Below are 23,715 nucleotides of genomic sequence, written 5' to 3'. Positions count from 1 at the left end.
TGTGTGTGTGTGTGTGTGTGTGTGTGTGTGTGTGTGTGTGTGTGTGTGTGTGTAGTAAACCACACTAAAATTGTGTTCGCGGAACCACACTAATATCGAAAATCGATTTTCCCCAAGATCGATCGGATGAGCAAACTCGTGAAGGGTAGTTGCACGGCAGAAACCAGGCGCACAGCCCGCGTTTGTGTGTATGCGTTGATAATTTGGTGCTCTTTCAAGCCCCAAACTTGCCACTCGATTTCCCTTCCGCACACACAAACACTCACTACCGTACCCAACCAGATTTTTAAAGAATACTCTTTCGTGTGAATTGGCCCTGAAAAGGGCCATTTTAACGTCCTATGACGATGATAAAACCATGCGATGATGACACTCCAAGTTGCCGGCAATTTTCCCTCCCGCGCCTGCTCTGCCTCTCTTTCCAATTTTTCAATTCTCTCCTTTCTCTCGGCGGCTCTGCTGTGCTGCTGCTGCTTCTCGATCCTCCTCGTGCAAAGCTTCGGACTCGTTTGAGCTTCAACCGGCGGCACGGCGCTCTTTTATAACCTCGCTTGGCTGTGACGGCTCGACGCTTTCGAAGCAGTGGCAGAGAGCAAAATTTGCTAAGTGCTAGATACTTGAATCTGATTAATGTGTTCGGGAAAGGTTGCGCTCAACCAATCAGCGACCGGGATTTTCCCGGTCTGAATTTTTATTTTTCATCTTAACTTTTGAGTACTTTAACAAAGTTTTATCAATTTTGTGAGGTAGTCTACTTGCAATTTAAGACTTCCCCTTTCGTTTGGTGGATAAAGCATGCAGATTGCTTGAATTGGGTGGAATATATAAGCGTTTAAACGATTACACAAATCGTTACACTTTCGCTTCGCGAAATTTTGGATTGACACCCGTAGACAGTGCCCTTAGGACAAAGTTCTTTGTCAATAAGTACGACCGCAAAGGATTTAAAATGCATTAATTTTGAATCAGTTTAAAAAATTATAGAAAAGGTCCTACTTAACAGCTCGTTTCAAGGGGACTATTGATGGTCTATCGAAAAAAAGTTGTCTTGTCAATTTATTTGTTGCATTTAAAAAAAGTTTCACATGAAAATGACATAGACTACCCTATTCAGGCATGCCAGATTTTGAAGATTTTCGGGCACATCACAAAAAGGTTCTATGCCATTGCCCCAGAATCCCATTCCCCAGAATTCCATTCCCCAGAATGCCATTCCCCAGAATGACCCATTCCCCAGAAATATTTAGGACCCTGAAAAACATGTTATATTTCCCATTTGGTATAATGCTCGGTATAATGCCATTTAGCATAACGCCGTTTGGCATAACGTGATCTGGCATAATGGCTTCATAATGGTCAATTGGCATAATGATATTAAATTTTCAACATTAATTATTCAATTTTAGAATCGCTTTAAAGAAGTCATCGTGACTTGTGATAACTGCTGATACTAATTGATTTTTTCCTTCTTTAGTAGGGAGAACTCTCTTTACTAGGGATAACTGCTGAAGGAAAATTCAACTTATGTCAGCATGTCACAAGTCATTAGAGTTATCATTTCTTTAAAGAAGGGAAAATTCAACTTTAGAGGAAATTGAACTTTTATCAGCAGTAATTACAGTTATGAGAGTTTTCCCTTCATTATAGAAGGGAAAATTCTACTGGGAAATTTCAACTTTTGTTAGCAGTAACGACAGTCAGGAGAATATTCATATCACTTTTTAAAATAAAGTACATTCGTAATAAAAAAACTTTTCTGGGAAATGGGTCATTCTGAGGAATGGGTCATTCTGGGGAATGGATCATTCTGGGGAATGGAATGCTGGGGAATGGCATTCTGGGGAATGGGATAGAACCCACAGAAACGCAAATGAGTTTAACTTGATGGCAAAATAATATTTTACAAATCTGTTTTTAGCAAAAGAAGCAAAACAATGTTATCTTTTTCGTGAGTAATTAATTTAATTGAAAATTATCGAATAACATGGCAAAACAATACGTTTGAGCATTGAGCTTGTGCTCGAAAATCTTCAAATGTGGCACCCTGGTCGACCCTATTACCGCTATTACCAGTTTATTTTCATTAAATTTTGAAGTGTCTTCCCCCTCCGAACGCTTTCTTCGTCCATTCGCAACCGCACCATATACACTGGGCAGTTCAATGTTTTCATTTCAGAAAACTGTCACTTTCAAGATTCAAGAGTGCATGTGCGGGATTCGCGATTCGTGATTGCATCACAGTATTTTGTAGTTTTTCCATCGTTTGGACCGTGCAAAAGTGTGTTTTCCACGGAATTTAATAATTTCCCATCGGTGGTTGATTATGTGACTTTGTGGCGCTGATTGTGTTTTGAAAAATTGTGTTGCCGGAAGTGAAACCACCCCTTTTCAACCATGAAGCTCTTCGCCAACTCGCTGGTGCTGCGGAAAATCAATCGATACCTGCGGAAAAACGTCCGGGACCAGTCGCCGAACATTCTGCGGCTGTGGGCGACCCAGTGCGAGTTCGTGTTCGCCCAGCAGTTGCGTCGCAGCCAGCAGATCATTACGCTGTACGCCAAGATCTGGGAGGAACGAGCCCTGCGCGAGCTGCTCCGGCGCTTCCGGGGACAGGTGAGTGGTGGTCGTCCCGGTTTTATGTAACAGCACCGTCGTCTGGTCAGCGCCAGCTCGCACCAATGCAAGAGACAGAGATTCGCTGGTTTAATCTTGCCTTTTCGGTAGAAGTGGGGGGTCTTGTGGCTCTGTTATTTTTAATTCTTATCGAAATTTGCGCTAAGCTTGAGGCCTGACGCCAAAGCAGGTTTCACTTTTAAGCTTGCCGGCGAAGGCGCGACACAGAGCGCACGGAATTTGTTTACGAAAGCGAATTCTATAATTAGGAGGTTGCCGGCGAAAGCCGAACCGGCGGAACGCGCAGATTTTTGTTGCATCTTTCACCCTACGTAGCATGTAAACAACCGTGACGTCAGAACCTTCCTCGTGGTCTGCTCCCCTCTTTCGGCTGCAGCGAGGACTTTGGCTGACGCGCAAATATAAAAAAGGTGCAACAAGATGCAATTGAATGCCCAGGCGTAATTGGAGATGATTATGTCGTACGGCGTGTGTTGTTGGCTTCGAGGTTGTTGCTTTTCATTTGACGAACAACAAGAGAGAATCAGTGCTGAATGATTTTTTGATTGTTGAAGAGTTGAAGAAGATAATCGCTTTAATAAATATTAAATATTTAAAAATCTCTGCATCGTCAACAGTAGAAAGAAGGAAGTTTGAAAAATCCTGTTGAAAGGAAATCTAATTGAAATGCTGCAAATGTTCACTAGCAAGGTAAAAACTCACAAACAAAAGCTTTGCAGCAATTACTAAAGTACATATGCAGAGAAGTCGCGATATACGTCATTGATCAAACAAATTAACTATTTTCAGATGAGTCGTTTCGATTTTTATTTCAATTCCATCCTTCGAGATTGAACTGCAAATTCAAATTCTTTAGCTCAAGCTTAGGAATCGATTGTGGAGGAATTGGGAATAAAACCAACTCTACCAGAACAGGGACGAGGAAAGGGATTTGGAAGATGGGAAATTTGGTGAAATAAAAATAAACTCCTTAAATATTTTCATCGAATTTACTTATGTTAACATAATATTGTCAAATTGTGATTAATTTTAAGTACAGTTTTGCCAGTAATTTACTCAACAAATATTGTTGTTGTTTTGACATAGGACTATGTCTTTACTTACTATATTGGGGGGCCAGTTCAGAAATTCGATCCAAAGCGTCACTTTTAAGCGTTAAAAAAGGGGACATTTTGAACGCTTATATCTTTTTTCCCTGTGAATCAATCCAGATGGTTGGACCACCAATCGAAAGAGGAAGACTTCAGCTATTGTTTAACTACATAGATAGTCTGACTAAACATAGTTAAAGCACTTAAAACATGCAATCAAAATGAGTAATTTTTCAGTACAAATCGGACAGATGACCAATCAGAGCGAGCGTATGCATTCGAGACCGCGCCCCTTTTGTGCCGTTCTCCGGCTGTGCCGCTATTTAAGCAGAAAATTTCGCAAAAGCAAGTCACTTTGGAACGAGCACTCGAACTGTGCACGTCGGGCCGGCGCGGAGCAGCAGCAGCAGCGGCCAATAGAAGAAGAGGACCAGAAGGAAGAACCACCGGCAGCAGAAGGAGGAAATTCGAGCGAAGCGGACGGCGTGGAAGTTGCTATGATGCGGCGGTTCTCATGAAAAATGGCCAATTCGACAGTGGTGGCCACAACCTGGAGTGGCCGGTTCCCTCAAAGAAGGTTCCCCCGGGGCCTGGGGGGACATTTACAGAAACATACGAGTTGTGGCAATATGGGTATCAAAATTCATGGTTTTTGATACTGAACATACTAATGGCCATTTCGACAGTAGTGGCCACAACCTGGAGTGGCCGGTGCCCTCAAAGAAGGTTCCCCCGGGGCCTGGGGGGACATTTACAGAAACATACGAGTTGTGGCAATATGGGTATCAAAATTCATGGTTTTTTATACTGAACATAATAATGGTCATTTCGACAGTAGTGGCCACAACCTGGAGTGGCCGGTGCCCTCAAAGAAGGTTCCCTCGGGGCCCGGGGGGACATTTACAGAACCATACGAGTTGTGGCAATATGGGTATCAAAATTCATGATTTTTGATACTGAACATAATAATGGCCATTTAGACAGTAGTGGCCACAACCTGGAGTGGCCGGTGCCCTCAAAGAAGGTTCCCCCGGGGCCTGGGGGGACATTTACAGAAACATACGAGTTGTGGCAATATGGGTATCAAAATTCATGGTTTTTTATACTGAACATAATAATGGTCATTTCGACAGTAGTGGCCACAACCTGGAGTGGCCGGTGCCCTCAAAGAAGGTTCCCTCGGGGCCCGGGGGGACATTTACAGAACCATACGAGTTGTGGCAATATGGGTATCAAAATTCATGATTTTTGATACTGAACATAATAATGGCCATTTAGACAGTAGTGGCCACAACCTGGAGTGGCCGGTGCCCTCAAAGAAGGTTCCCCCGGGGCCTGGGGGGACATTTACAGAAACATACGAGTTGTGGCAATATGGGTATCAAAATTCATGGTTTTTGATACTGAACATAATAATGGCCATTTCGACAGTAGTGGCCACAACCTGGAGTGGCCGGTGCCCTCAAAGAAGGTTCCCCCGGGGCCTGGGGGGACATTTACAGAAACATACGAGTTGTGGCAATATGGGTATCAAAATTCATGGTTTTTGATACTGAACATAATAATGGCCATTTCGACAGTAGTGGCCACAACCTGGAGTGGCCGGTGCCCTCAAAGAAGGTTCCTCCGGGGCCTGGGGGGACATTTACAGAAACATACGAGTTGTGGCAATATGGGTATCAAAATTCATGGTTTTTGATACTGAACATAATAATGGCCATTTCGACAGTAGTGGCCACAACCTGGAGTGGCCGGTGCCCTCAAAGAAGGTTCCCCCGGGGCCTGGGGGGACATTTACAGAAACATACGAGTTGTGGCAATATGGGTATCAAAATTCATGGTTTTTGATACTGAACATAATAATGGCCATTTCGACAGTAGTGGCCACAACCTGGAGTGGCCGGTGCCCTCAAAGAAGGTTCCCCCGGGGCCTGGGGGGACATTTACAGAAACATAAGAGTTGTGGCAATATGGGTATCAAAATTCATGGTTTTTGATACTGAATGTAACATTTCCAGAATGTCAACTTAATTGGTAATTAGTTTGGGTAACAATGAACATGTAACAACGGCTTACTATGATCAAATCTCTATGCTACATCTCTTCCTTGTTTGAAATGAATTTGAATTGCTATAGTACATACGTTTGTTTAAGACTCATATTCATCCCAAAACTGATAACTTTATATAATGTATCATAATATCATTATAGTTTCATAGTTGTTAATTGTTGACTATCAATTTTTAATCGCATATTTTTGTTTATTTTCTTCTTGATTTTGGAATCCTTTTAGATAATCTTTCTTCTTTCCTTCTAAAATTAAAGAAATGTATCTAGACCAATATGAAGTTATAGTTTAGAGGTTCGAAAAAAAATAACAAAAGTAAAGATTCGATTTATTTGATTTCAAATCTATGTCATATACTGAAACTTCATCAAATTAATTTACTAATCAATTTATTAACAAATCTGTTGAGCGAATTGATCATTCCAACTACACCAATCGACGGATCGATCTGGCACGATGAACATGGAGTTCCACCGATTTTCTTTGTCAGACCGGAGTCTCGACAAATTAGATTGAACGAACGGATCGCTCCAATCCCGGTAGACTGGAGTCCTACCGCTTTCTTTGTCAGATCGGAATCTCAACAAAATAGATCAAACGAACGGATTCGTTTCAATCCCGACAGACCGGAGTCCTGCCGATTTCTTTGTCAGGCCGGAGCATCAACAAAATAGACTGAACGACGGATCGTTCCAGTCCCGGTAGACCGGAGTCTTACCGATTTACTTGTCAGACCGGAGTCTCGACAGTTAAGGTCAAACGAGCTATACGTTTCAACCCCGGTAGACCGGAGTCTTACCGTTTAATCAAAACTTTTTCGAATTACCTTTTGTATTAGATTATGTTTTATCCTAGTAAAACTGTCTTTGTTTATTCTGTTTGCAGACATTCATTTGCACTCTAACAATTTTATTATCTTTTAATTTTCACAGGAAAATCTCAACATATTGTATGGTTCCTTGAATGTATCACTTAACTTGTCACAAAGGCAGCAAACTTTTTTTTAAACAATTGGTTTCTTCCAAATACAGTTTACCAATTTAAACAATCGATCAATACACCAGCATTGCATATTGTTTTTCACCCTACTTACTTTTTTAGGTTTTCAATATTTTTTATCAAATTCCAAATTATTCAAATCGTAATAAAGGTGTTTTTAAACTTGAACTTGATCCAACCTCTTATTGTGCAACTTGCTTTTTAAATGAGTCCTCTGAGTCGCATAAAGTTTCCTAGTTTGCTAAAATAAAGATTAATCATTAATCACAACTGGGATAACATTATTTTTGACAAAATTGGCTTCATTTTCCTTTTTTTTTCACCAAAATGCCGTGAAATTGTTTTCAGAAATATTTCATTCAAGTATTATTGCTCTATTAAAACTTTTAGGAGTTCTTTTCTACAAATATTCATTTGTATTTGACTTTGAATTTTTCAAGTGCTTCAACGAATTTTCATTTTCTTCATCCTCGTCGCCAATGTAACATTTCCAGAATGTCAACTTAATTGGTAATTAGTTTGGGTAACAATGAACATGTAACAACGGCTTACTATGATCAAATCTCTATGCTACACTGAACATAATAATGGCCATTTCGGCAGCAGTGGCCACAACCTGGAGTGGCCGGTGCCCTCAAAGAATGTTCCTCCGGGGCCTGGGGGGACCTTTACAGAAACATACGAGTTGTGGCAATATGGGTATCAAAATTCATGGTTTTTGATACTGAACATAATAATGGCCATTTCGACAGTAGTGGCCACAACCTGGAGTGGCCGGTGCCCTCAAAGAAGGTTCCCACGGGGCCTGGGGGGACATTTACAGAAACATACGAGTTGTGGCAATATGGGTATCAAAATTCATGGTTTTTGATACTGAACATAATAATGGCCATTTCGACAGTAGTGGCCACAACCTGGAGTGGCCGGTGCCCTCAAAGAAGGTTCCCCCGGGGCCTGGGGGGACATTTACAGAAACATACGAGTTGTGGCAATATGGGTATCAAAATTCATGGTTTTTGATACTGAACATAATGGCCATTTCGACAGTAGTGGCCACAACCTGGAGTGGCCGGTGCCCTTAAAGCAGGTTCCCCCGGGGCCCGGAGGACTTTTTACAGAACCATACGAGTTGTGGCATATTGGTATCAAAATTCATGGTTTTTGATAATGTACATGAAAATTGACACTCCGACAGTAGTGGCCACAACCTTGAGTGACCGGTGATCTCAGAGCAGGTTTCCCCGGGGCCCGGAGGGTCTTTAACAGAACCATACGAGTTGTGGCAATATGGATATCAAAATTCATGGTTTTTGATACTGAACATGAAAATTGACATTTCGACCGTAGTGGCCACAACCTGGAGTTGCCGGTGCCCTCATAGAAGGTTCACCTTGGGAGAACATTTATGACAATTTTGCCGACAAATCTATGAAACAAAATAAAGTAATCTTAATTCAGATTTCACTAGCAATCCAAAAACACATTCAAACTGTTTGGTCCTATGTCTTTCGGTTATGTCTCTGACATACCATCTTGAACTTTTTTTTTTTAAGCTTGGCTGCTTTGTAACTGGGTAGTTAGCGGTTAAGCGGTGGTTTAGGTTAACCAAAATTGACATTAATGTTCAAAACGAAATGTCGCCTTAATCGAGTATACTTTGTACCTAAAAAAGTGTAATTTCTCTCCCCCAGGTCCAACGCCAGGCCAAGGGTTTCCTGCTGTCGTCCGCGGCGCTGCTCGCCTTCGACTGGGACCGCGAGCGCATCGAGTACGACGACGTGAAGGAATACTTTGACGACTTCAACTTCCTCGAACGGCTGCAGCGCGAAACCATCTTCTGCGGCCAGTGCCAGAAGCGGCGCGAGATTGACTGCCGGCTCGACGGCATCTGCTACTGCCGCTGCCCGCGGAACGTGACCGATGTGCTAACGCGCGAGCAGAACGACTTCACCGCGTGGGAACCGTACATCGAGCAGCGCGACATGATCACCTGGCGCAAGGAGGTCAAGCCGGGGCTTTACGCGTACAAAGTTTACGTTGAGTATCCGGACATTACGGCGGAGGACTTCCTGCACGTGCAGACCGACGTCGAGTATCGGAAAAAGTGGGACAACACCGCGGTCAGTTTGGAGGTCATCGATGAGGACACTGCCAAGGGGTCCAACAGTCACATCATCTACTGGGAAATGCTGTGGCCGGTAAGTTAGGGACGTTGAGTTGTAGAAGGTTGGGAAACTAAACTTTCAATCCAAACCAGAAACTCTTTGCCAACCGCGACTACGTGTACAATCGGCGGTTCTTCGTGGACCGCTCGAAGAAGGTCATTGTCATCGTCAACAAGAGCGTCCAGCATCCGAAGGCACCTGCCCGGCCCAGCAATCACCGGGTCAACGAGTTCTGGAGCTTCATGGTCATCAAGCCGACCACGAGCGCGTTCAACAAGCCGGGCGTGTCCTTCATCCTGACGTACTTTGACAACCCGGGCCTGTCGATCCCAAAGTACATCACCAACTGGGTCGCCAAAAAGCAGATGCCGGACTTTCTCGGCCAGCTGCACCAGGCCACACTCAACTACGCCAGTATGAAGAAGCAGAACGAGACGAGAATCGTGAGTTTGGCTTTGGTTTTGTTTAGTAGAAGATCTGTAACAAGGGTTTCCCTTCAATCAGGTGGCCTTCTGGGACAAACATCGCGATCCGGGCTTCGAGTACCCGCCGGACACCCTGTCGGGATTCAACAGCGAGGATTTTCTGCAGGCGCAGAGCGAGAACGAAGGTTCCTCAAGTCTACAAGAAGGTAGGAATCAATTCATGTTACACGGTTTGTTGTTTTCGTAGTGCCCCCTCCCGTCAAAAATGTCTCTAATCTGCTGGGAAAGCTTCAAAACTTCCCGATCATTAACAACTCATTTGTACTATTTTTTTTTACGTTTCATTTCGATTTCGCTTGTTGGATGTGTGGATCATCATCTCGCGTGAATTAACCAAACCAAACCAACTTCTCTGACGGCCGCACGTAAAGAGGTGGAAAAGAAGCTCAAGTTTTGGCGTTACATTTTGTTTAGAATTAAATGAACAGTAGAGCAGCGCACATCGATTAGCTCCGTTGCCAGATCTGATAGTCGTAAGCAAAAAGGTGATTATTGTTTCTCGTTTTTAGTCTGCTTCTATCACGCTTTTGTTCTTGTTTTGGAATCAGGAGTCGCTCAAGTTTCTTTTCATGGAATATAAATTTAGTCGTAATTGTACATAACTAGATTGGGATGTCAACGATAATATATACTTTGTTTTAAGGTCTTAAATTTTGGCAACGTTTTTTTTGTCGATAAGAAACCATCTTGACATTTTGGAACACCAAACCCCTGCCATATTCTTCGTAACGATTAAAACCTAAAGTATTAGGCAGAAAATCGACCATCATTTAATCCATTTCAAAATTTGGAATCCGTTTTGTCATTTTGCATGAGCCACACAAATTTGCTGTATGGTTCCCCTCGCAACTGGGGAGTTGTATGGTTTTTTATCCTTACGCAAAAAAAAGTTACACTCTTGAAAAAATTACCCATTTTTTCAATTTCAATTTCAATTCGGTTTTATTGGTGAATAATCAAGATACAATGAGTTATTTTGAAGTGCTTAACAGAGTTTTGGAGTTCCTTACAGCTGTGTGTTGCATCATAATCCATTTAGGAACAATTATTTCTTTAACTAAGGCACTAGCAAGAGTAAGAAAAAACTATAAAAAAACTTACAGAAATTGCAAAGGAAAGGGGATAGAGGAAGAGAAAGCTTAATACTAGATCACAGAAAATTTATCCTTTGTAGATGTGTTTGATCATCAGTTCTCCAAGGGCCAGGAATTGTTCTGCCTTGTTCCGGCAGCTCCGAAACCGCGTCATCATCTCCCCCGCGAGAGCAAAGAACTCCGGCAGGGTGAAGAGATCTTCCCCGGTGACTTCTTGCTGGGCCGTACTGCCGCTACCGGCAGCGACCACGCTGGCGAACGAACGCCCCCAACCAGGAGGGAACGCTGAGTTTTCCGCTGGAACCGTACGCTGTCCAGCTGCAGGAACGGCTGCGCTCGTACTTCGCTGAGGAGGGTGGGACGCTTTCTTCTTCCTCTTTTCCTGCTCCTCGAGGTAGGCCTTGCGCGCGACGCATCCGCGGTAATTGCCGGTATGGTTGCCGTCACAGTTCGCGCACTTTATGCGCGGCTTGGTTTGTTCTGCCTTGTCCCCCAAGTCCGCCTTTCGTGGCAGTGCGCACGCCTCCGAGAGGTGTGACTCACCGCACTTCACGCAGCGGGGCCGGAGGTTGCAGTTCCGCGAGCCGTGGCCGAATTTCTGGCAACGGTGGCATTGCGCTACGTCCGTCGGGTTCTTGGTGTAAAACCGCCAGTTTACCCAAAAACCGTCCAACGTTTTAGTCCGCCGCAGGTCTTGGATCTTGACGGTGCCGCGGTCGAAGTACAACAGGTACAGTGTGTGTGTACCTGTTACCGTTGTCTTGCGCGAGAGCACTTTTATCTCCCGCGGTTTTATTCCGGCGTCCGAAAGGTGACCCTTCAGGTCGGAGATCGGACGGTCTTGATAACCCTGCAAGACAACCTTAACAGGGGGCTTCTCGGGGTTGAATGTGTAGAAGTTGAAGTTGCTACGCTTCAATTCTTCAAACACCAGGTCGAAATTCTTTTTGGTCAGTGTGATCACTTGCACTGCCGACTTACCGATTTTCAGACAATATCCGAGGCCTTCCAGCAACTCGTCAACATTGTCCGCTAACGTGTCCAAAACAAAAATTGGAGGTGGTCTACGTTCCGCTGGAGAGTTGTTCTTTTTTGACGTCGGCACTTTTTTCCGTGCACGACCATCATCGTCGTCGTCGACGTCGGTAGTGCTGCTACCGTCAGAGTTGTTATTTTCTTCGTCGTCGCTCAGCATCTGGAACTCGTTCCTGATGGGGATGTTGGCGGATGTTGATGTGCCACTGGTCGTGGCACCGGAAGTACCGGAACGGGTTCGCACTGGTGATCTTGGGACATATCCGGGATGTAGTAACTTTTTGTCTATGCCTTCAGCGCTGACGCTCCCCTGCGCGATGGCGGCCGACACGGCGTTGGTTTGTTTACCTTTTTGCACACGGCCGGTAGACGAACTTCGCGGGTTTTTCGAGGCCGCACTCGAACTGCCACGGCCACGGCCGGTCTTTGGCATGCTGGAGAAACAAACTCGCGGGTAACCACAATCAATTACGGCGAAAAAAATCGATAAAACGATGGAGCACTGAGCACTAGCTGCATGCTCTCGTGCGTACACGGAGGGAGCTGAATTATCCATTTCTTTAACCTTTTTTCACTAAAACTTTCTCAAAATACGTATTTTTATTTTTAATTTTTTTTTATGTATTTTATGAAACATCATCTTTTGAGCCATAGTGCTTGACGGTGCAAAATCTAGTTCCAAAAACATTTTTTTGAATTTTTTATAAATTTCTTAAATGTAATCAACAAAATTACAAATTACATTTTTTGTTAAAGTGCACCGTGTAACTTTTAAGTTATAATTTTCGGAAATTTGCTTTTTCGTTTAAAAAAAAAATTTTGAAAAAAAGTCACACCTGAAAATAAAAATTAAAAGCTTAGAAAATTTCGTACAATTTTCTCTCTGAGACTTTGAAAATCGGACATCCAGTTTCTGAGGTACATCCTCACAAAGAATTCGAATCGATGAAAATAAGCCTAATTAGCCTATAATTTTCAACTGACGATATCTTGAAAACGATTGGTTTGATTTTCAATGTTAAATAATAAAACTTTTGTAAAATTTTCTGATATTTAAACAAAAATATTCTAAAAAAATTGGTCTTAAATATGAAATGGGGAAAATGATCTACAGTATGTAAAAAAAGTATTTACACCCCTTGGGCACTATGCACATTTTGTGATGAAACATGTAAAAAATTTAAAGTTTGACAGGAACCTAGTACTACGTTTTGTTCAGAAACTCATGCCAAACATTTTACTACAAAAAGCTCATGAAAAGATGATTTCTATAAAAAGTTATATAACAAATACTATTACGAAAATAAAAAAGGTGCAAAAAAAGTTTGTACACCTTTCGAAAAATTAACATAAATAATGTTATTTGTTGACAAATCACCATAAATCCAGTCTCCCAACTCCAAATAGGCATCCTTGACTGATTAAAAGAAGAATTTGGATTGAATATAAAGTTTACTAACTACTTAGTATAAAAGTTTATATAACTCTGGAAATTCTATATAAAACTTATCTAAACCTAATTTTGCAAACTTTTAATTCAACTAAATGTCAATATATTACCATATAATTGCTAAATAAACATTTTGGAGTGGGTATAACACCGTTTTGGAAGTATTTGTATCGATAGAATAGATTTTTCGTTGGAATTTCGTACCAACCCGGAATTACGTCGTAGGAAAATCCGCCGGCATCCGAAACGGTCCACGATTCACAAGTCAACCTATGTGGAATCGGAAAGGGCATAAAATTTCCGATCTTTTGATACCCATACATCTAGGTTTTCTTTAAAACCTACGTTTTAAAATACCTAAGCAAAAACGTTGTTATGGTTTCGTTTGAGCAACCTGCCAAAAATGTATGGAATTTCGTAATTTTTGTTCTCGTGGATCAAACTTACTTTTTGCCCAGGTATTCAAAAACGTAGGTTTTAAAGAAAACCTAGATGTTTGGGTATCAAAAGATCGGAAATTTCATGCCCTTTCCGATTCCACATAGGTTGACTTGTGAATCGTGGACCGGTTCGGATGCAGGCGGATTTTCCTACGACGTAATTCCGGGTTGGTACGAAATTCCAACGAAAAATCTATTCTATCGATACAAATACCCCCAAAACGGTGTTATACCCACTCCAAAATGTTTATTTAGCAATTATATGGTAATATATTGACATTTAGTTGAATTAAAAGTTTGCAAAATTAGGTTTAGATAAGTTTTATATAGAATTTCCAGAGTTATATAAACTTTTATACTAAGTAGTTAGTAAACTTTATATTCAATCCAAATTATTTTTTTAATCAGTCAAGGATGCCTATTTGGAGTTGGGAGACTGGATTTATGGTGATTTGTCAACAAATAACATTATTTATGTTAATTTTTCGAAAGGTGTACATACTTTTTTTGCACCTTTTTTATTTTCGTAATAGTATTTGTTATATAACTTTTTATAGAAATCATCTTTTCATGAGCTTTTTGTAGCAAAATGTTTGGCATAAGTTTCTGAACAAAACGTAGTACTAGGTTCCTGTCAAACTTTAAATTTTTTACATGTTTCATCACAAAATGTGCATAGTGCCCAAGGGGTGTAAATACTTTTTTTACATACTGTATTTGTAGGCCTTTTTATAGTAATGAATCAAATCAAATAAATCAAAAAAATGTAATGCCTGATTTCAAATTATAAAAAAGATAAAAAAAAGTCGCAAAAGTTTTATTTTGAAAAAAAAAAATTACATTAGGAAAAACTCTTGGAAAAACTCATTTTCATCGATTCAAATTTTTATTCAAGACATTTTGTTCGGTGGTGCTTATCTTTCAAGAAGTATTTTAAAAATCTAAAAAAAAAAACAAAAGAAATTGAAAATACATACCCTAAATCGGCTTTTACTTGGAAACGGTACATTTTATCAAAATATAAAAAGTGTAAAGTACTTTTCGATTGCAAATTTGATTCGGTGACCATCCGACAATTAGATTGCGAGATGGTCAAGCTTGATCATGACTTCTACAGGTAAAAAAAAACACGTGTTCAACATAAAATCAGTTTTCATGGCTATAATTAAAAAAACGTACCCGAAATCGAAATTTCTATAAAGTATCGATTGCAAATTTGATTTTACATCTAATAATTAAGTAAAAAAAACTTTTTTTTCGAAAATTGGCAGCACTGCCAAATATATTTTGAACAACTGGCGGCATAGCTCAAAAGATGTTTTTAAATGTCTTTTAATTTTTTTTACTTTATAAATAAAAACGCCTTTAAAATATAAATTGAAAAACGGTATTTTTTGTAAGAGTGTAGCTATTTTTTTCGGAAAAGTTCTTAGCACCAAATCGATCAGAAAATCCGTTCTCAAGATATAAATATTTTCGAATATTTTGATACGCTTTTTGTATGGACCGCTGCCATTTTTTCTAATTCTTGGGACAAGTTTTAAGCATAAGACAATCAATAAAAACTAAAAAAAGCAATTTATAAAAAATATAGATCGCAAAGGTAACTTTTGATTGCCAATTCAATTTTATATACATGCAGAAAATTTAAAAAAATTATAATACTGAAAAATTTTGAATCTACTTAAAAGATTCTAATCACTCCTGAAAGTTTCATGAAGATATTTATTAAAGTATGTGAAGGACAATTTAAGCTTGAAAACCTGAAACCTGAAGAGGGAAGAGGATAAATGCCTTTATGAGCTACATATTTCTGGGTGTAACTTTACATACAATTTCAAAATCAGATTTTTTTTGCTGCATAATCCTCGTCTGATACAGATCATACCTTCCTATAATTTCACTGCCGGCCAACGGGTATTTTATTATTGGATTTTTGGACTCACAAAAAGCACAGTTGCCGAACTATTTTGAGTCATTATTTAATCTTTTTTTTTATTTGACTTAACTATATTTTAGTTGTTTTAAGGTGACGCCAGCCAGCATCGCCATGTTTTTACATACAAAGAGAAGTTTTTGCTTTTTTGAGGCAAATCTGGACCTCGTCCTAATTTCTTTAACTGATTTCTTGTATCTAATGTTTTGCATATTTTGCTAATAATCATTTCATGCTTCTTTTCCATTTGCTTGTTATTAGAGATTCAAATTTGAACTCTGAAAAATATTGAAACAAATTATTAACAATTTTATTTCTTCAAAATGCTTTACCCAAAAACTTCAAGTCAATCCAAAGTCCCTCTCTGTCGCACCTGCATCCGAGATTACAAAAGCCCACCACCTCCAAAAAGCCAACTCAGCTGTCGTCAAGAAGACTACCAACACTGATAGCAGCAGTAATCAGGAACCGTCCCAAACCAGCATGACAACGGCGGTGGCGACCACGCAGGACGCAGTGTCAGAGTGCAACAACAACAGCAGCAACAATTCGTCAACACCAGCGGCGCCGCCGCAGAAATCTTCCTGGTGGAGTTATCTGTACTCGTATTTATACTTCATTTAAGACCTGCAGCTCAGCTGCTGCTGATATGAGAACGTGCGTAATCGGGTTCTAGGTCATGGTTTGAACAGTTCCTAAAACGGCGTTGCAACCATGAGTCATGTGTACGTACTCGCTCGCTTTCGGCTTTGGTGAGCTGATCCTGGAGCCCGAGAAGGTGCAATGTGTCTACTAAGTCAAACAAACCCCAATTGAGCATACTTTTAGCCAGCCTAAGTACAACCCACAGTTAAAACTCAAGTTTACTCATCTTTTAGCCAAGAGCATACCAAATAGAATCGTGATTAGAGCGGGAATTAGTAAGAAAGTGTTAACAAGTTACGGCATAAAAAAAACGAAGTAAGCAAAACAAGCAATGCAACAAGTTTAAGTTCTGACCAGAACCATACATCGTGATTCAAGATTATATTTTATACTTTTTGTAAATACAGTGTTATACATTTATTTTAGGCATGTTATTATCACGAGAAAAAATATTATTATCGGATTGTTTCCTTTCTGTCAGTGCATGCAGCAATTATTAGTTTTCTTTTCAATGTTCTCTACAAACTAACGTGTTGATTCGAACAAGTGCTATTTAGAATTATACCATCTTGTAGACTAGAAGTTAATTGCTGACTTTTTATTGGCTGTCCGAAATCCATTGTAGTGATTTATCACATAAAACTAAAATAGATCACAACTGGAGTTCTTTTTTTTTTTTTTTTTGAAAAGGTCCAATAAACCAAATTTTTAGTTTTTGCTTTTTGGGTGTTTTTTAAAACCCCTGACTCAAGGCGGTTACGAAAACACCCAAAAAGCATAAACTAGAAATTTGATTTATTGGAACTTTTCAAAAAAAAAACTCCAGACATATGTACACAGAATCAATTGCCTACTTTTTACATCAACAGTTCTCCTTCAAAAAACTATCTCAGCCTCTTATTATGCTGCACAAAAAATCATCAAACTATTAACTGGGCTGTTTTCGGAGTTGCAAAAACTGTTGTATGGAACACGTTTTTTTCAGCACGAGTCGTACATTAATGCAACGGAGCTTACCGATAAAATTTCAGAGTCGTATTAGGTTTTACAGCGTGACGTCACAAGCGCACACTCACACACATTTTTACTGAGACACACGTGCAAAAAATGTAAACAATGCAGCCAAGCTGTCAAATTTCTAACCGCAAAACCGAGTCGGCGTAAAACCCTGGGATGGGATAAACAGAGAGAAAAAAACCTATTGTCAAACTAAACCACTTTCAACATGGCCGCTTCTGTCAACCTAAACCAGTCCTTTCTTATTAGGAGAAAATGAGAAGTATTGTAATTTGAGTTGAAAAAAATTAAAAAAAAATTAAATCAATTTCACAAATAATTGTAAATTGCATTAATAGATTGTTTAAAATATTTTCAATTGAAAAGCATTTATTTCTATCATACACCAAATGTTGACTTATCAGCATTTTCATTTTAAAAAACAATACATTTCATGAACTGACTATTCTTTTGCCCATTTAAAACTATTGTTATTTTTTTCGCGTTACATAGAAATGTCATCTAGATTGAACAATATTAAACCTGTGATTCCCATGAAATTAAAATGTGGCGTGAAGAAACAACATCGTACTGGATTTAAAAAGCAAACAAAAATAATGGCCACAGTTTAGCCTATTTGATTTTTTTCGCACTTTTTTATTTCAACTCATTGCCACAAATTGAAAAACAAACTTTTTTGCTCTTTGAAGTGAATGAATTGGTACAAATTTGAATTCTTGCCAGCCATTTCTTTCGATTCTGACACCTTAGGGCGTGCGACCTATGGAATGTTAACTTTCTTCAAAGTTGAGTAAAAATTGCCGTTGAATTCGACGTGCTCCTCTTTGAGGAACTGGGAAAGATTTATTTACTTTCTTTGCGTAACGGGACAACGACAGGAGCAGATCTAGGAAAAAATCTCCCCTCCCATTTAATGACTTGCAGGCTCGCTTGTAGGCTTTTTAGGATTTTTTTAGATTGAAGTAAGAAAACGCATTTAAATCGTATTGCATTTTTCACATCCAAATGAAAATTAAAAAACTTACTTATAAAAAACACATAAAAATGAAGAAGTGAACATTTTTTGACTCATCTTTGATTTGCCAACCATTTCAAGTGATTTGTATCCGGCAGCTCCTTATGAACGGATCCACCGTAAAACGATGGAACATAAACTCAGGATTCTCCACCCACGTCCAACCGCAAATTTTAACAGCCAAATTCAAAAAAAATCTGCGAGGAAAAACTAAACAACATTTCAACCAAAGAAAAAGTCATCCGCATGCTTGAGCACTGAGTTGAAAAACATCATCAAGAAAATTTGAATTGTCAAGCTATCTGGATCACAGATTGCTTGATATTTGTTTTCGAACACAAATTTTCTTGCAAAAAACAGAAGAAGAATACAAACGTAAACACTCAAAAAGAAGACTATCCAGCCGTCCCGTCCCAGGTAAAACCTAATTGTTAAACAAAACAAATCGACGCCTACATTTCAAAAAGCATCATGTACAAACTATGCGTTTTGAGAAAAACGCATTTGAACGTTGAGCATCCATTTCCAATTCCCATTTTAATATAAAAGCAAAATAAGATGTTCTAATGACAACAAACGATGAAAAACGTTGCTTTTATTAATACTTGATCATCCAAATTCAATAAAACATTATTTCCGTAATTTTATTTGAGAAAAACAAACATAACTTCTTTTGAAATCACCAACGTTCATATCACCCTGCTGGCATTGAGGGGGACGCTTTGTTATGATTCGGTTTTCTTCGCCGAATGTACATGGCGCTTTGTTCATGTTGCTTTTTTTCCGTCACGAGGTTCATGTAGTCTTTTGTTTGACAGGTTGACAGGGCTATATAAACAGAGATTGCTGATGGCAGAGATTTTGTTTATGTTACTTTATTTAAAATCATGATTAAACAGACTTTACTGAAGTAACTTTTGCTCATTTTTGGTGGAGAGGTAGTTTATTAGGAGTACTTTCAGAATATGCAATAACCCAGAAAGTGTCAAAACGTACATGATGTCTTTTGAAATGTTACCGTCGAAATTTTGGTGGATTTTGTTTTCTCATGTCATGTTGGTGATAAGTTTGGCGGGGTTTGACACTTTTTCGCCAAACGTCAGCCTGACATGCGCCAGCAAATTTTTGCGATTAAAATATTTCCAAAAAATCCACCAACATTGCAAGTTTAACAATAGCACTCAGGTCTTGACAATAACATTTTTTTTGAAATATGTAAAATTGTCTATGCTCTAAGAATTTTTTTAATAATATAGTAAGGCCGTTGCAAATATTTTTCAACGTTTATGTCGCCCCATCCCCCCCCCACCCCTTCAAAATAGGTCCAAAAAATCAGGGAGCAATATTTTTTCAAAAGACTTCAAAATTTTAATGAAAATAAAAGTCAAATCAACTGAAAATAATCTAAAACGCATTTTTCTGCATTGATAATCACATTTAGCATGTTTGGGCTGGATTTAAAATATTTAATTTTTTTCATGAAATTCCAATGTACAGCACCGCAAAAACTTTATTTCTTGCAAAAAAAATAATTTTCGTCAATACTTAGGTATTTTGGAAAGTAATGGTTGCAAAACAACTGGACAGGTGTATAATGCATTTTTGAACACTTTTTTCATTCTAATGTTAAAACCGTGGCTCGTAAATTCAATTTGCATATTTGCAACGGCCTATGTTTCAAAGTATCAATACTCAAAAAAATTCACAAAGTACCGTATTTTTTTTAAATTCCCAAATTAGCGCAAATTATGAAAAAATAGGCATTTTCACTTTAGTTGAGTTAATTTTATAAAATACTATTTTTTACAAAATACATTTTTTGCAAAATTTTACAATTACAGCACAGATTCGATTATCCGATTATAGATCTTGGAAAAATTTCACTACGGCTAATCCAACCACGAAAAAAAATATTTTTTGTTGTCTTTTTTTTATGGTCGAGTACTACTACTCTAAAATGATTTAGAATTTTCAATCCAAGATGTAATCAAATATTAAAATTTTACTAAAATGTATGGGGTCGCAGAATTTGAATTTAATGTTTAATATTTACATCAAATTTGAAGAAGAAGAAGCAAATAAAAAACACAAAAAATTGGTCATGGTTCGATTATCCGAAGTCTTATACAAACCTTCGGATAATCGAATCTGGAATGCACCGTATTTTTCGAAAATACTAAAATTTTCATAATTTGCAATATAGGAAACAACTAAAATTTTCACAAAATATCGTTTTTTTCTCGTAGAAGGCTCAAATTTTTATGATAATTGTGTATGCATTTTCACTTTATTTTAGTTTTTTTATTGAATACTCAAATTTATATGGTTTTCAATGTGGGTATCAAACGAAGTGAAATATTTGGTGCATTTTCGCTTTATCTAATATTTTTTCGCAGGATACCTAAATTTTTATGATTTTTTTAAATGCTTATATTTTTATAAAACACCGTATTTTTGCGAAATTTTTTATGCATTACCACTTAATTACAGTTAGTGTTTTAGTTATCGTCGAGCTTTTTGCGATAAAGGCTGGTACTAATATTTTTAAAAGTTTTTGTCACCCCCACAACCGGCTCGAAAAATTAGGTGGCCAATTTTTTTCAAAAATCTTAAAAAAATTAATGAAAATTCAAGTGTAATCAGCTTAAATAAATTTCCCTGAATTTTTAGCATTTAGGATTTATTTAAAGATCTTTTGAATTTTGGAAAATTTGTACGATGTACATTACCGTGAAAAGTTTTTTTTTCGCTAAAATTTCACTTTGACTATGACTTGTTACTTCAATTTAAAAAAAATGTGGTCCTAGTCGGAAAAAGGTTATCCTAAAAATTGTGTTTTCTTTTTATATCTCCGGAACGACTCACGCCATGACTGAAGAAGATTATTATTGCTAATCAATGTATAATCAATCTTTTCTTCGTTTCCCCCTTTTCAAGTATCCGTGACCTAGAAAATATTTTACCTAGGGATTTTTAATTTAATCAAAATTAGATTTTTTTTTTCTCGTATATTTCAAAGGAGGCGCGTGATACTTTTTGAATCTTCACCTAAAATAAAGCTTTGTGAATCATCGTGCGCCTCCATCAAAATATATGAAAAAACTTAAAATTATCTGTAAATCTGTAAAATCCACAATTTTTGGATTTGTTATTGTACACTTTGCACCAAACTCTCCACCATTGCAAATCATAACTGCACACCAAATATTTGCACAATTGAAATCCTACCCCTTCTCCCCACCGCTCGCCTAGAGTGGTGCGTGTTTCGACTGAGCTTTGTTGCTTTCGACCACTTTAGGTCACTTTCAAACTAGGGTGTGTGTCTTAGATAGTTTTTTTCTGCTGTAGTTTGAGGTGTGCACTTTGTTGGAGAGCTTTTCACAACTTGCACGATTGTCTAAAAATCTCTGAAATCCGCAAGATCTGTAAAAGATTCTAAAAAATCATTGAAAATTATTTTTGGCTGTAAGCTAGTGGGTCCTATTAATAAAATTTGATTTTTGGGTGTTTTTGGATACCCTAACTCAAGGCGGTTTCAAAAATACCCAAAAAGCAAAAACAATCCAGATGTTTAAGCGAAAATGGCGTTCGAACGGTGAACGCCCGAAATGCGAAAAAAGTGTGCCATAGCATGACCGCCACTTTTTTTTCTAATGTTGGTAATACTGCGCGATTTTGACATTTCGAACGACATTTTAATAGAGCCAAACATTCAATATTACGCCCTTTTGGAATGTCAGTCTTGATTAAAAAAAAATCAATATATTGTTTGCGAAAAGATCGGAAAATTTCACGAATGTTTCATGTAAAGTACTTTTCGATTGCAAATTCAATTTTACATCAAAAAATGAGGTCAAATTTTTTTTTGTTTAAAATTTAATTTTTTTCCAAAAATCATTATTTTTTCTAAAAATTTATAACTCGGTGGCAGATTTTTTGACCATACTTCTCTGTGGCTCAAAAGTTGCGGGGGTTTGTCCCCTAAAACATATCAAAAAATCTCGAAATTCAAAAAGATGTATTTTGGGAAATGGAGTTATTGTGAAAAATGGTAATTGAAAAAAATCCGTGTACCTATTTTTTTCTCAATAGTCAACAGACAATACCTACAACTTTGCCCAAGACTCCAAATTGATCAGAAAATTCACGAAAAAGTTACAGTTGTTTAAATATTTACGTACCATTTTTGTATGGACAGCTGCCAAAATTGTATGGAGACTTGTATGGGTGAACCAATGACACAAAATAGCTTCTTTGGTCATAGGGAAGGCCCCCTCAAAGCTTGAGCCAAATAAAATAAATACAAAAAATAAAAATGGTCGAAATCGGCCGATTTCGTAGAGAATTGCTCACCTTTCTTTTGCAATGAAGCGAGCTAAAATTGGTGCAGCCGTTCTGTAGATAGTTACGACGTTTAAAAAAAAAGGTTTTTGAGAAAATCGTCAAAAACGCAATTGTTTTGACCACCCTATTTTGGATAGGATCAGCCAAATCGCCAAACCAAAAAATAAAAAATACAGTTAAATTTTGAGCAAAATCGGAGCATTTTTCTAAATAGTGTGGAATTTCTGGAATTTATTGGAAATTTTTTCAACGTGATTATATATTGAAAAAAAAAAATAAACGTGGTAATTGTTGGGTGTAGCTATTTTCTTTTGAATTGCCCTAACTAAGTCCTACAACTTTGCCGAAAACACCTTATCAATCATAAAATACCTTTCATAGCACCTTGTTAATTTGCGTGCCAAGAATATAACATTTTTTATTTTCAAAAACCTCGCTCCAAAAGCTTAATTTTGTTCTTTGGTGTATTTAAAGCAAGAGTCAAATATGATAACCAAAGGTGTTGTTCGCATGGGAAAAATGAAATAAAAATATGGGAAATCTTATTTGTCTTCATATTTTTTTAGCAGATTGCAGATCACATTGAAAATGTATTGCTCTATTTTTTTTAAAGAGTGAAGTTTTATTTCTAGAAAAAAATGCTTAATAGAAAAAATCAAACAGGAGTCAGAGGTCGTGACAGCTGCTACGCCGTTTTGCAAATTAACCCAAGATTAATGCAAAACGATTTATTTTGACCTAAAGATTGAATGAGAAAAGTTTCATCCCAACAACAAAATAAAAAGAAAAGTAGATTTGCGAAAACGTACACTCAGTGTGATAAATATAGACACATTTGCATGTATTTTTCGAACAGTCTGGAAAGAGTCTACAGTTAATTTTGCTCAAACAATCCCTTTTTAAATAACCAAGAAAAAACACAATTATAAATTACAGTCATTGCGATCACCTGGTTTTATCTTATCTGTAGGATTTTTTTTCGTTTCTGCGTTATTTACTTTCACCGAGAAAATTTATATTCCTACGCAGGGTACAGTTTACAAATTCCATACCCTACAGAAACTTACCCCCAATTTAGGGTAATTTGGAAACGCTTGTTATTGCAAAGAACTTTTTTTTTATAATTAAGAAGTTTTTTTAAGCTGTCTTTAATGAAGCTGCTTGGAAACTTAAATATCTCAAACTTTTCGTCACAATTATTTAACATGTATCTCTACTATGCAGCTTATCCTCATCATGTGAGTGTGGATATTTGCGTATACGTCTGAGATAAATACGTGTCTAAATCTCGAAACAA

At 38.0% G+C, this 23,715-nt stretch overlaps 1 protein-coding gene across 2 annotated transcripts; it reads left to right on the top strand.

Annotated features, from left to right (window-relative positions):
• The first annotated feature begins 2,177 nt into the window (after positions 1 to 2,177).
• Positions 2,178 to 16,136, top strand: LOC120424462 (stAR-related lipid transfer protein 7, mitochondrial). Of its 2 annotated transcripts, XR_008212036.1 has the most exons (6): positions 2,178 to 2,613; positions 8,484 to 8,990; positions 9,050 to 9,400; positions 9,462 to 9,588; positions 9,814 to 9,927; positions 15,744 to 15,854. XR_008212036.1 is itself a non-coding variant. In XM_039588594.1 (5 exons), exons 1-5 carry the CDS (start codon positions 2,395 to 2,397, stop codon positions 16,019 to 16,021), a joined length of 1,482 nt encoding a protein of 493 aa, XP_039444528.1. In that variant the 5' UTR covers positions 2,178 to 2,394; the 3' UTR covers positions 16,022 to 16,136. The 2 variants fall into 2 exon arrangements, 1 of the variants encoding a protein (XP_039444528.1); XM_039588594.1 differs by lacking the exon at positions 9,814 to 9,927 and having other exon boundaries at positions 15,744 to 16,136.
• The last annotated feature ends 7,579 nt before the right edge of the window (positions 16,137 to 23,715 follow it).

This window comes from Culex pipiens, chromosome 2 (assembly GCF_016801865.2).
Source record: "Culex pipiens pallens isolate TS chromosome 2, TS_CPP_V2, whole genome shotgun sequence".
Lineage (NCBI taxonomy): Eukaryota > Metazoa > Arthropoda > Insecta > Diptera > Culicidae > Culex > Culex pipiens.
Note: the sequence above shows the minus strand (reverse complement) of the source record. Positions and strands in the feature narration are given on the sequence as shown.